Source organism: Pectinophora gossypiella, chromosome 17 (genome assembly GCF_024362695.1).
Source record: "Pectinophora gossypiella chromosome 17, ilPecGoss1.1, whole genome shotgun sequence".
NCBI classification, from domain to species: domain Eukaryota; kingdom Metazoa; phylum Arthropoda; class Insecta; order Lepidoptera; family Gelechiidae; genus Pectinophora; species Pectinophora gossypiella.
This window is the reverse complement of record NC_065420.1, coordinates 9,134,891-9,147,733: the sequence shown is the minus strand read 5'-3', so window position 1 is coordinate 9,147,733 and position 12,843 is coordinate 9,134,891. Positions and strand designations below refer to the sequence as shown.

The window sequence follows — 12,843 nt, the reverse complement described above, 5'->3', positions numbered from 1 at the left end:
CAGGTTTTCAAAAAACTAAGTAATAAATGCACCTTGTAACAACATTTTAAAGCGGAAGATGTATACTTTTTTATATTTGTTTATTTTTACAGGTCCGCCTTTTTTATTCTTATCAGTAGTTTAGAACGTAATTATGAAAAAATAATAATTAATTTTATTGTCTCTTTTTAGTGTTACTTCATAACAGTCACCAAACAATGTGCGGGTATGAAATCATTATTTTATTTTATGCTTATTTACAAAGTACTCGTAATGAGCGCGGTTTACTTCCTTGATACTCTACCTACTGTCACGAGCATTAATATGTATACACTTTGGTACCATGTCACATTAACTTTTTTGACAAATTGAACTGTAAGTCTCACTAAATGTCTAATATGTTAGTGCGACAGGGTCCTAAAGGGGTACATTATATTGCTCATGACTATACATATTCGAGCTTTATCGCTGATAACTATTGTTTTAATTCAACGAATTCTATCCTGCAACACTCCGAGTCAAGGTTTTCGCAAATCTAAACACCTGTATGCATTGTATTAATGTAGTTTTGTTGCGGGGAGATCGCCATCCGAGGCAAAATTATATTAGGATTCAATCTTTTCAGGTGTAAAACCCTAAGAACTTGTTACCAAGATATGCTGGACACCCTCCAAGATCGGGACGAAGAGGCGTGTGTAGAAGACGCTAGTATCGGAGTGAGCACTGTAAGCTACTGAACTTCATTTTAGTCTCAAGGTGTTAAAGCAACTTAGCTATATAGCCAGTAGAAAAAACCAACATACCAAAAAAGCATTCTTAACCATCAAACATCAACAACTAAGGATTATATATCAGTAACACGCCATCGCGCCACCAACAAATTGTAAGCAAAAGTGATGTTGTAATTTACAATTGTAGGTTTTATGAAATAGGTCCCGGTGTCTGCTGTCAGCTGCATACAATTTGTTGGTAGCGCCACCATAGTATCCTAGTGAGATAGAGCCCTTATACGATACGATACTAGTTCATATTCAATGATATCTCCGCGCTCTCTAGCCATATAAGCGGCGAATCAGCTCGCGACAACAAACATATTGAAGCAATTCATCTAAAATAGCTATACTTACTGCAATTGGACATTTGCGCTATGTCAATAAACTTCGAATGGTAATTTTGCTTTACTAGATGAATTGCCTCAATGTGCGTTTTTAGCCTCCCAGAATGAAACACTTACACAGTCAGTTCACACGTAATTACATATTGATTGATATATATATAATATTAATAATACCGTGCAAAGATCATCCATGGATTGCTTATATTTTCAGGTAATGATATTTTTAAAAGCAATTAAACAGTTTTGTCCGAATGTTATATCCGTTTTTGAAGACGCTTTGAGTTATGAAGGGCGACATCTTTATGAGGTAAAACGTTCTATATATTATTCTTAATCTAGTAAATAATAATCGTCAAATAGAAGAACTGCAATAAATGAGATTTTTTAGAGAGCTTGGAAGGCCTCAAATTATTTCTAGACAATGGCCAGCCCACACCATACAACTTTGCTATCGCATTTTTACTCTTAAAAAACTAAATAAATTAAACTGTTAAACAGGTTGTCCTTAATATCCCACTGAAGGATAAAAAAAATGAAGATGAAAAAAGCGTGATACTGATAGACGCTGGCCAAATGGCCGGTATAGACTCAGTAGGGCTGGCACTATTCATTATAGAACAGCTGGTCGCGTGTGAGGAGAACAACGACATGATAATGAAGGTCAAGTGGGTCATTCTGCCGTCTACCAACCCTGACGGCATGGAGTACAGTAGATATGTGAGACGATTTTTATTATACTTGTTCTAATATCAAATTTAATTAAAAATTACTTTTTATTTTGCCCTTTTTCATTGCAGGCTAACATACCGTGGCGAAAGAACGTAAGACCTTCAGACGACGGATTCAGTTACGGCGTGGATATCACTCGGAATTTCGAATACCAGTGGTCTTCATGTGAGAGAGTGGAGAGCGGCTTCTCACAGATTTATCCAGGCCCGAGTGGCGCTTCCGAAAACGAGACCATTTTTATAAAGAACATCATTTCACGCTATAAGAAAGATATGAAACTGTATCTATCTATTCGTCGCGATGGTCATGCCATTCTGTACCCACATGCCTACACGCAGAATAGTGTTCCTAATAACGCGTACATCACTAAAGTGGCTGGCGATGTTGCGGGGAAAGTTAATCAGAGAGCCGGAGGTGTACAACTGTTTCTCAATCACAGTATTTATGAAACTGAAAGTAAGCCTCATTGCGGTCACAGCGTGGACTATGCGTACGACGTGGGCACTCCGCTTGCGTACGAGATGCGCGTGTTCCTCGGGGAGGACAAACGCATCATGACCAAGTTCCAGCAACTACCCCGCGGATACGAGTCCTCTCTACGATTAGGATACTTCAGCGGAATCAGAGAGCTTTACAATGCTATAGCCAATGATAAAAAATATAGCAAACTGTTTTGATTAATTACTCCTTTCTCGTTTTATTCTCGTCTCATTCACTTTAAATGTAAGTTCCCGTCGGGTGGCTGAATTCATAAACAGAGCGAAACAAGGGGGGAATCACAGTAGTGGTGTCACTTTGCAAACTCTCTGGCAGATATGTTTCAAATTGGGTATGAAAATCTTCGACTGAGTCAAAATTATGTACTCGAGCTAGCATCTATTACGATACAATATTTATTTAATATATAATGGTGTATCTACTACGGAGGAGTCACTTTTCCACTTTTCGGTAGGATGTCGGTCATGCGCTGTGGAAGAAGATCAGCGCGCGTGCGCCAGGGGTGGGGCCCGTGGTCGGTCGGCCCGCTGCCACTCCGCAGTCAGCCGCGGCGGCGGCACCGGTCCTGACCTCTCTCCTCCCTAGCTCCTCTACTCCTCGTCCTGATAAAACCACCAAACTCTAACTCGCTAACGGCCGCCGCACGCGCGCACAAATATTACCGTTTTTACTCCTTCGTTTCTTCTTTTATTTTAATTTCTGGTCGCAATTTTTTTTCTATAGTGAGTTCGTATTTTTGAGTTGTTTTCTGCAAAATATTTAAAAAATTAAAAATCCGTTACGATTGTTTTTCTGTAATTCATTTTGTGTATTAAAAAATGCTGCTGCTATTGCTGATGCTGCCGGGAGATTTGTGAATGAGGTGAGTATTAGTTTGTAAAATTAGAAATAAGTAGAGAATAGAAGGTTGGAGGTCGGAGCGTGAGGAGGAAGAGGACGTAGTAGAAGGCGAGCGGCGGGCTATGGGCGGAAGGCGTTCCGTCGGCAACAGGTTGCAGCGGGCGAGCCAGGCGCGGGAGACACCCGCTTTTACCAATTCTATTAACTTCTAATAAACAGCCAAGAAACAGCTTCCGCACTAATTACTCCCTGGGGACTTATGATATTAAATTCATGCTCGTTTCAGTAGCTATATTGTTAGAAATATTGCATTTTTGCAAGCAACGCAACAGGAAAAATATAGGAAAATTATCTTCGAAGTTCATCGGGTCCCGGAAATTGATCATAAATTGTTATTATGATAATTAAATTGTCTGTTTCCTTGAACAATGGGGTCCTGGAACGTTTTTAAAGTCCTCATTCGTCCGGGTTTTGATATAAAAGAACCAGAAATTCGCGAATATATTATTTTCAAGGTCGTTTATCCACTCATGATATTTTCGGATATAAAGTGAATTGAAGTAAAACTAGATTTAGCTTTAAACAGATTTTAAAATAATATTTTTGTCGGATTTACACCTCAGATAAATAGGATATAAAAATGCATGTTCTTTTAAATAACTTTTAAACGACCCTTTTTAAATATTTCAGCTGCAAAATTAGGTAGTAAGTAGTACACGGGATTGCGTATTAAATTTCACGTGGCGGATATCGCATTTTAAACGACAGGACCACTAGAGGCTTTTCATTTAGATCAGTGGGTTAATATTTCACGAGGGTTGGGGTGGCGAGATTGATGATGGGGATTCTTAGCAGCATCTTGACGAAAACGCAACTTTCATTATTAATTAACTTTGAGGCCGTACGTCGAGTTTTGGGGTTTAAACAACATCGGATTAGTTAAACGAATTTTCGATCCCATTTTTTATTTCAATAAATTGCTTAATTTCGTTTACCTATTTTGAAAGTCTCGGAACGGATTTTCTTTTCTGTATGTACTACCGGAGAAAAGTTCAGACATACTTACATACTTAAACTCACGCCTATTTCCCACCGGTGTAAGCAGAGACTATGGAATTCCATTTGCTTCGATGCTGACACTTCATCAATCGTTTCATAAACGTACGCCAGTTCTGAGTAACCCTAAACCCTAAACCTTTTCTATGACATCCCCAATTTGGTCAATGTAATGTAATGCGTTCTAGGAAAAAATCAGACAAACTTATTTTTTATAAAATTCAAGGTTAGAAAATAGTTTTGCAGCTGCATGGATATAAATAGAATTCGTAGCCGTCAACGTAGTTCGTAGTATTTTGAAGTATAAGTAGATGTTAATTAAGTTAGTATGTTTATATAGTTGGCAAATAAAGAAGTTATGCGTTTGTTATTTCTTCTATAGTTTCCCTTAGAATTTTAAGGGTAGGTTAGTATAGTTTATTCTTAGACACGTTTAAATTTTGCTCGATGAATGATTTGAAATTTCGGTTTGCGAACAAAAAAGCTTCGTATATCTTACATATTTATCTTTTGAATTTTTAGGCGGTTTTTATAGGACTTTTATGTTATCCGGGGCAATATAGTGCATTATCTGATAAGGGCGGCCATTTTTATATTAATCCAGTGATGAAGGGACACTTTTCATAACTCTGGTTTGGAGTGGTGATAAGTAAGCGTATATGGATATTGTTTCCATGTTCGTTATGGGTTTTGGGACCAATATATTTTTAAATTACGTTCACTAAATTAAAAAAAAACGGATTGTAAATAAAGTTAAGTAGACAGGTAGGTGGTTATTTTAATTTGTAGTTTTTATTTAATTTTGACGTTCCTAAACGGGGTATGAAACAAATAACTTTCAATAAAATTAGTCTATATTTTTATTCACAACACAATTATACTTAACTGATGTTTAATTTTCTTTCTGACAATGAACCAAAGTGAGCATATAAATTTTCAAAAAAAAAACGTTGGTCTGGTAACGTTTTTGATCTTTTTAATATATTTTGCCGTTTATACGTCGCCAGATTTTGGTAAACACCAGCCGGGCCTGCATAACAACCTCCATGACAAAAAGCTCTTCGACCAATAGCCGTTTGACATCCATATACGTAGATAGCATTCGTATCTTTTATTGGTCTAAGCGCTCGATATAATTCGCACCGCGCGCGGCGCGGTTGTCATGTAGACCCGGCAGGACTGTCCCGGTCTTATGGTGACCGTATTATCGATCGTTCTCATTAGCAAGCGCCGTGTATCACTACCTACCGATAACACGGATGCGGGTGTGCAAACGTATCCACCCACATGCACACTGCTTGTTGATCTATTGCCTAATATTTAAATTTATATTCGCATTTTTTAAAGCGTGTAGAAAATGAACATTCAGTTACTATTAGACAGGATGACTAGTTCAGTACAATTAGTAAGTAATAAGTATTTAATTAAAGACCAAATTTTACAATAGCGCAGTAAGAATTCAGACCCTTCAAAGTACGGAAGTCAGTGTTCATAATTCATAATCATTTATTCGCAATAAAAATGGTATAAAAAAATAATAAAATAAAATAAAAATGGTATTGGTAATGGTTTGTAATGGTATGGTAAAAATGGTATTACAGTCTGCAGTTGGTCAGCATTTAACAATTGGTCTACATTTTTAGTTATTTAAAGTATAACATACCAACAAATAGTAAAATAAAATAAAATTGATAATTTAAATGTCAATAATTCGTCGCTGACGTCGCAAACAGACGTATCTGAAATTTTTGGCGAATCTGATTTGCACCATTTGCAATTGTCATGTCAATAAGATACAAATTATTTTAGCAAAAAATTGCAGATACGTCTGTTTGCGACGTCAGCGACGAATTAAGTACATTAATTATGAAATAATAATAAATTAAATTACAATGTCATTGTTCACATTACATATTAAAAAAAACGTTGTGACGTTCATTAGCATAGTGATTAGTCCGATCGATTATTTTCTATGTAACAATAGGTATCACATTCTTGGGCAGAGGTAAGGTGGAGCGGTTAGGCCTAGCGACGGAAAACCAAGTGGATATAAAAAAAACCATTTATAGTAATAATTAAACGTAGATAAGTACCTAGACGGTTGAAGAATGAAAAAATAAAATAAGTACTTAATTTAAAACAACTTTTGATAGTTTCACATTGAACACAAAGAAATATAATAAATAAAGAAATAATAATTTGAGAGCATCAATGTTCTATAACATCAAATCTTCTTCTATCGTGTGGGTTGTTAGGTGGATTACCAATCTCATCAACCATGGTGTCAGGGTTACTATTGAGCCGCCAAAGGCCCATGACATGAGTCATGTAACGACTACGTACTTACATCAGTCAGTAGTAATAAAATCAAATGATAAAAAAAATGATTATAACATAAACTCACGAATATTTCCCAATTGGGATAGTCAGAGGTACGTGTATCACAAGAGGAACTAAGTACCCACACCTCGCTGAGCTTTGTTACCAACGTGATAGTAGGTGGTAGTAATAATAACTTTTGAATAGAAGAAGGGAAGATTTACAGAAACTGAGCTGCCATCATCATTCGCAAATTAAAGTAAGAAATATGTAGAACAAAGTAAGTCGGTATCGAATTTTAAGACGCATTCAAGGTCGGGGATCGCTACCTACACCCTACACGTTCTCGCCATTGTTGGACCGGGGGGGGGGGGGGTTTAAAGAGGGGGGAGGGTGGTTAATTAATTAATTTATTTACATTTATTTCTTTATCTGCGTTTCAGACTGGCGTAATATCCGTGGATTAATAATAATGAATATTAGAAAAATAAAACGGGGGGTTAAAAATGCCACATCGAAGCAATTCATCAAAGGAAGCAATATTGCAATTTCATATTTGCACATAAAAAGTAAGTGCGCAATTCACACAAATATCAAATAGTAATATTGTGTTTTAGATAAATTGCTTCGATGTGGCATTTTTAAGTGGATTTTGCCCCACTTTCAAACGCAGATAAATAAAAAATAAAGTTATTAAGAACCTACATACATAAAGTCACGCCTACGCTCCTATCAGGGTAGGTCTCTACCTACCCACAAGTCCCACAAGCCACAAGTCATCTTTAAGACAAGTGGTCAGCCACCCTCGATATACAACAGGTTATGGTGGACAGTATGATGTTATCACTAGTTATCAGCCCAAACCCAAAAATAAAGTTCATCATTTTGGAAATGGTAGTAAAGCTATTTAAGGAAATTGTATAAATAAGTAAGTTCAGTATTTAGCAAATAAGTATAATTGTAAGGACAAGAAGAATGTGTAAGTAATAAGTATCTTCTCATTAGCCTACAAAAAAGAGAAATTGACGTTTTTTGTAAGTACTGTGATCTAACACCCTAGTTAAGAAGTCAAGAGGCAGGCAAACAATGAACTGGACCTCATTTTGAATAAAGTTCAGCTGGAACGGATATTGGAAGTCTGCCCTCAAGCATAAAGAGCCAATAAGCTATCTATATAAACTTAAGATCAGAACGGCTATTAGGGTTCCACAGTCACAAGGGTAGAAACATAGATATGGTGTTAAAAAGTTTTATAAATAATATAGTTAACATATCCCCGAGGGGCTAGGCAAAGGTATAGTATATGCGAGGTGTGGGTGTATAGTGGGTGTGGCTGAAAGCAGATCAAAATTCTTCTTCTGCATGAAACTGAACGGACACGGAGGATACCTATAGTAGAATACAGATGATAAGTATGTAACATATAGATTTGAGTAACCTAAAAGAGAATGAAATAAAAGAAAATATAAAGCAGTTAGATATAGATATATGTATATAGACATATGAAGATAGGTACTTATTAATAAATAACAGACAAGAAAAACTCGGAGACAAGTAAAAATATCAGTGAACAAAACGATATACTTATGTGGACAAGATAGGGTTTGAAGAATTTTATACTAAGGAACTTATAGGTAGGTAATGGCATTAAAATGTTACCCAGGATAAAAGAAATGTAAGCTTATGTTATGGAACAGTAACATAGTAGGTAATCCATACTAGTGGTAGTATATATTCAAAATAATCTAAATTCACCGCGAATTGCTATTAAGATGTAATTAAAGTGAGTTTGAACTAGACGTAGCTGCCTGCACCCTTGCCGTTGTCCGTTTACCGCGGCGCGGCGGTATTAAAATTTGAAGCGTTCAAAACTTGCCTCCTTTTAGTGTTCATTACGTGGCGAAGTTGAAAATTCATATAAGTCTAACTTCTAATGAACACCGGGCTCCGAAGTTGGACGTGCGATGTAGCGATCGCTCACTCGCTGCTTGTAAAATGTCTGCAACACTGCTCGGAATATTATACTAATTGACAGCAAAATACGTAAATTATAGTTTCTTGTAAGGTGATTTTAATATGGATTGAATTACGGAGTTTTAGTAACAATAGTTTTTTGTTGAAGTGTTTAAAGAGCGCAAACATTAATATAAATCCATAGGGGCAAAGCTGCGCATACGCAACTGAATATATTAAATCCTAAATACGGTTTTCTCATCGTTTAGTCAGTGCTTTATGTTCGACGTGCAGATAGTTCATCAGTACGTCACAAGAGCAGAAAACACACAGCTTATGAAATAATAAGATCACGCCGACGTACGTTAAATGCATCAACTTTTCAAGCACAATACCCGCTTAAAATCACTGGGCAGGTAGATAATTTAAACTGGGATTGACTCTTAAAACTTGTGCGGGAAGTTTGGAATGTTCTCGACTCAGGATGTGAGTCTGAAGCTCCAAAACGATTCCCACCCGAGGGACATCAAACTTTAACTGGAAAGCGCTTTAAACTAATTTCGCTGAAATCCTGTCGAGATTTCGTTTAACAAACATTGCATTGCGAATTTCGTCAGGCACTTTTGTCTGAGTTCATTATGAGGATTGAAAACTGAAAGCGCAGTCATAATGAGATTCAGAACTTAGTAGCCCGTAGGATTTAGGTAAGTACAATAAAAAGGGTGTTTGTTAACTGGACTTGTACTTGGTGGAATACCAGCATCATCAACTCTGGTGTCAGGGTTATGATTGACACGCCAAAGGCCCCTGACATGGCTCATGTAACGATTACTTGCTTATATCCGTAAATAGTAATAAATATTTATAAATCCCCAACAAAAAAGTAAAAATGTTTTTCGTTTCTATGCTAAATGATGCAGTTGACAAGATATGAATGGAAAGTTCCCCGATCAAAACTGTCACGATCTTATTTGAACATTTTAAAACATCATCATTTAAGGAGACTCCCCACCGCAATATAAATCGGAATAAGATCCCGGTACACAAAACAATAAGAGCGGTTCCAGACGTTAGCTCCGTTGTTATTCTAAGTGGATTAAGCCAACGCGTTTCAGACCTGGTTAAGCCGAAACCTACATTAAGCCTGAAGGATGATTACTCCGCTGCACTTTGTAACCTCAATCCCAGAACCGTTTTTAGTATCTCGTCTCGTTTCATTTAATGTGTAACCTACCTAAATGTCTCTAACTGGATAAGGTAGCTTTCGTTGTTACCAAAATAAATTCTTCAGCTGAAAAGTTGCCCACTTAAGTCTCACTCATTAGATTATAAGTATATTTAATTAGGTAAATTAACACACGTAACGTGGCGTAGGAGCTCGGTGGCGCAGCGGTAAACGCGCTCGGTCTGCGATTGTTGAAGTTAAGCAACTTTCGCAAAGGCCGGTCATAGGATGGGTGACCACAAAAAAAAGTTTTCATCTCGAGCTCCTCCGTGCTTCGGAAGGCACGTTAAGCCGTTGGTCCCGGCTGCATTAGCAGTCGTTAATAACCATCAATCCGCACTGGGCCCGCGTGGTGGTTTAAGGCCCGATCTCCCTATCCATCCATAGGGAAGGCCCGTGCCCCAGCAGTGGGGACGTTAATGGGCTGGTGATGATGAACACACGTAACGTAATGTTACTTAGCTGAAGTATCAATAACAAAGAATCATTAGTAAGTAAGGTACACACAATTCTGTTCTAAAATGTCGTCAAGCCAATAATCCGAATTAGAACTTCGACGACACCCGATACTTGGTGTCAACATTTTCTCAATAAGCAGTAGCATGACGCCCACTTCTCCAGTCGTTTAATTCATCAAGAATGTCGACTCGCCCTGTTTGCCAGCGGGGCGCGATCGGCAAACTCATTAGATAAATGAAAGAGTTCACAAAACATCATGATCGGACGATGATTGATCGGTTTGGTATCGGGAACGTTATTGCGGGACTAGGAGGAATGGGGAGGTCACTTTAGTTTTGCGTTTGGGTGGGACGCTCCGATAGGGTTCTGCGAATTCAGGGGGGTTTAATATGCATGCAATTCATCTAAAAAGCATTATTATTATTTACTTTTATATACGCCAATGTCAAATTAGACGAATTGCTTCAATGTAGGCTTTTTTATAGAGAATACTACACCGACAAGAGCGTGGCTCTTAAATTAGTGATGATGAGCCGTTTTGGACTTCCAGATTATGGTGCAATAGGATCTTTGAGTTTGGATGTGGGGTTCGCTTAATAAATGTTGATATACTTAACTTAAATCATTTAACGTTCCACTGTGGGGATCGGTCTTCTCTGCCTACCCCAACAGAAAATAGGCATGATCTTATGAATGTATGTGTGAATATGGGGACAAAATGCCCCTTTACATCGGAGAGTATACGGAGCATTATGTCTATTCAATGCGGGAACCACACTTGTGTATTATTAAAAATAACTTATTTAGTCTTCAACAGTATAACAATAGCTAAAAGTAATTAATGAACGAAATATTTTCACCTTCCATATCAACATTCATGTGAAATCGCACCCTCTTTCACTTTAGCGTTCGCACTCGCGATATCCATATCGGCTTATTGATTTTCTCTTCAATGACGTCACACTGAAATATGGAACACTCGTAAACCTGTGTATTGCTTATTAATACTGTTAAACGAATTATTTCAAAAGAAAATGAACTGATAATTATATTATAGATTCATATTATAGATGCGAGAGTCACTATTGTCTATCTGTTATGTTTTCACGTCTTAACCGCTAGACCGATATGTATGAAAATTTGCGCATACGCGACGGTCATTGGGTATTTTATTTAATAAAGCTACTTAAAGCGATACTGAAAATCCACGCGGACAAAATCGCAAGCGAAAACCTAGTCTTATTATATTACTTATAAATAATAAAAAGACCTCAACGGTTGCAGAGGCGGAGATGGGAGCCATCGCATCGGTACGGCAATGCAGGACGAAAGGGGCAAGTCACAGGGACTATAACCTGGAACCTGACAGAGGGCAGCAGTAACTGTCAGTACTGTTCAGAAGCGGAGGACAGGAGTCCTAGTACGGCTTTGAAAGTGACTACTCTGGGCGGCAACCCACTCGCGTCAGACAGAGTACTGCGGAGCGGAAGGCAAGAGGGAAACCACTGCCCCTATTTTTCCTTAAAAAGTAGCATGTAGAATGCTACACACTTCTCTTGCTTCCTTCACATTCATCAATCGCTTCATACACGCACGCCGCTTCAGAGTAGATCGTATTAAACCTTTTCTAAGAGCATCTCCAATTTGGTCAATGTAAGTCCTTCTCGGTCTTCCTCTGCCAGCCCTACCATCAACTTTCGCTTTATATACCGCAGCAAATGGAATTCTATAGTCTCTGCTTACCCCGGTGGGAAATAGGCGTGAGTTTATGTATGTATGTAGAATGCTACACCGACAAGAGAGTGGCGCTTAAATTAGTGATGTGAATAAGATATATCTAAGTCGCACCTAGTCATCCCACCATATAAACTAAATGGTCTACCTGCGAATTATAGAGCAAATCTCACTACCCTGGTTCAATCCAATAGCAGTGTACATATTTCAGCTAAGTACTTAGATAGTTAGCTAGCTTAGTAAGTCCAGTAGACAGAGTTGTCAACACGCCCTAAAGCTGAACGCATATCTCAAGACTTCTTATTCTCGACCTTATCGGTTCTGTAATAGTGATTACAATTCTATACAAAACTGAAAATTCAAATAGCGCGTTCGGTTGACCTGGATTATCGGTATCTATCACTTACAAACGTATAAGTTTGATGGGTAAGCTAAGCCTTCAATTATTGGTTGACATATTAATAATTCAGTCACTGACTGAACGTTGCTTGACAATTCTAATATAAATAATTGCTAAGAAAATAAAATACCGAGGTATTCGTAGGCGAAAATGGTAAATACACATTGCATTTATACTTCTACTCGTACTCTTAAATAAACAAGGAAACCTTACAGTAGACACACCCTATTCATACGATCCCTTTTTTGTTGTTGGTTCATGTCACAAGGAAACATAAAACATCGTTACACACGTAGTTATACTAACAAATCATACTACGAAAGAAATAATACGGATCTTCCTTATTTAAGATTTTTTTTTATAATTACTTAAATATTTAAAAAGGGAAAAAATCTTTAATGGTCAGTTTCTTTGCAAAAGGGTTTACTATTAATTCTATTATTGGTAATCTTTTTATTATCTAATATTTTAATCATTCATAATTTGTATGTGCGTGTGTGCTGCGGGTCGTCTTATTGGTGACTTTGTGTTTCT

At 37.5% G+C, this 12,843-nt stretch overlaps 1 protein-coding gene across 1 annotated transcript; it reads left to right on the top strand.

Annotated features, from left to right (window-relative positions):
* Positions 1-197: 197 nt before the first annotated feature.
* Positions 198-2,502, top strand: LOC126374627 (zinc carboxypeptidase A 1-like). Its single transcript, XM_050021316.1, has 5 exons — positions 198-205; positions 605-704; positions 1,308-1,403; positions 1,595-1,813; positions 1,894-2,502. Exons 1-5 carry the CDS (start codon positions 198-200, stop codon positions 2,500-2,502), a joined length of 1,032 nt encoding a protein of 343 aa, XP_049877273.1.
* The last annotated feature ends 10,341 nt before the right edge of the window (positions 2,503-12,843 follow it).

Coding starts and splice junctions, on each gene's coding strand:
- LOC126374627 (XM_050021316.1), top strand. Junction 705..1,307: donor CTAGTATCGGAGTGAGCACT/GTAAGCTACTGA, acceptor TTATATTTTCAG/GTAATGATATTTTTAAAAGC. Junction 1,814..1,893: donor GCATGGAGTACAGTAGATAT/GTGAGACGATTT, acceptor TTTTCATTGCAG/GCTAACATACCGTGGCGAAA.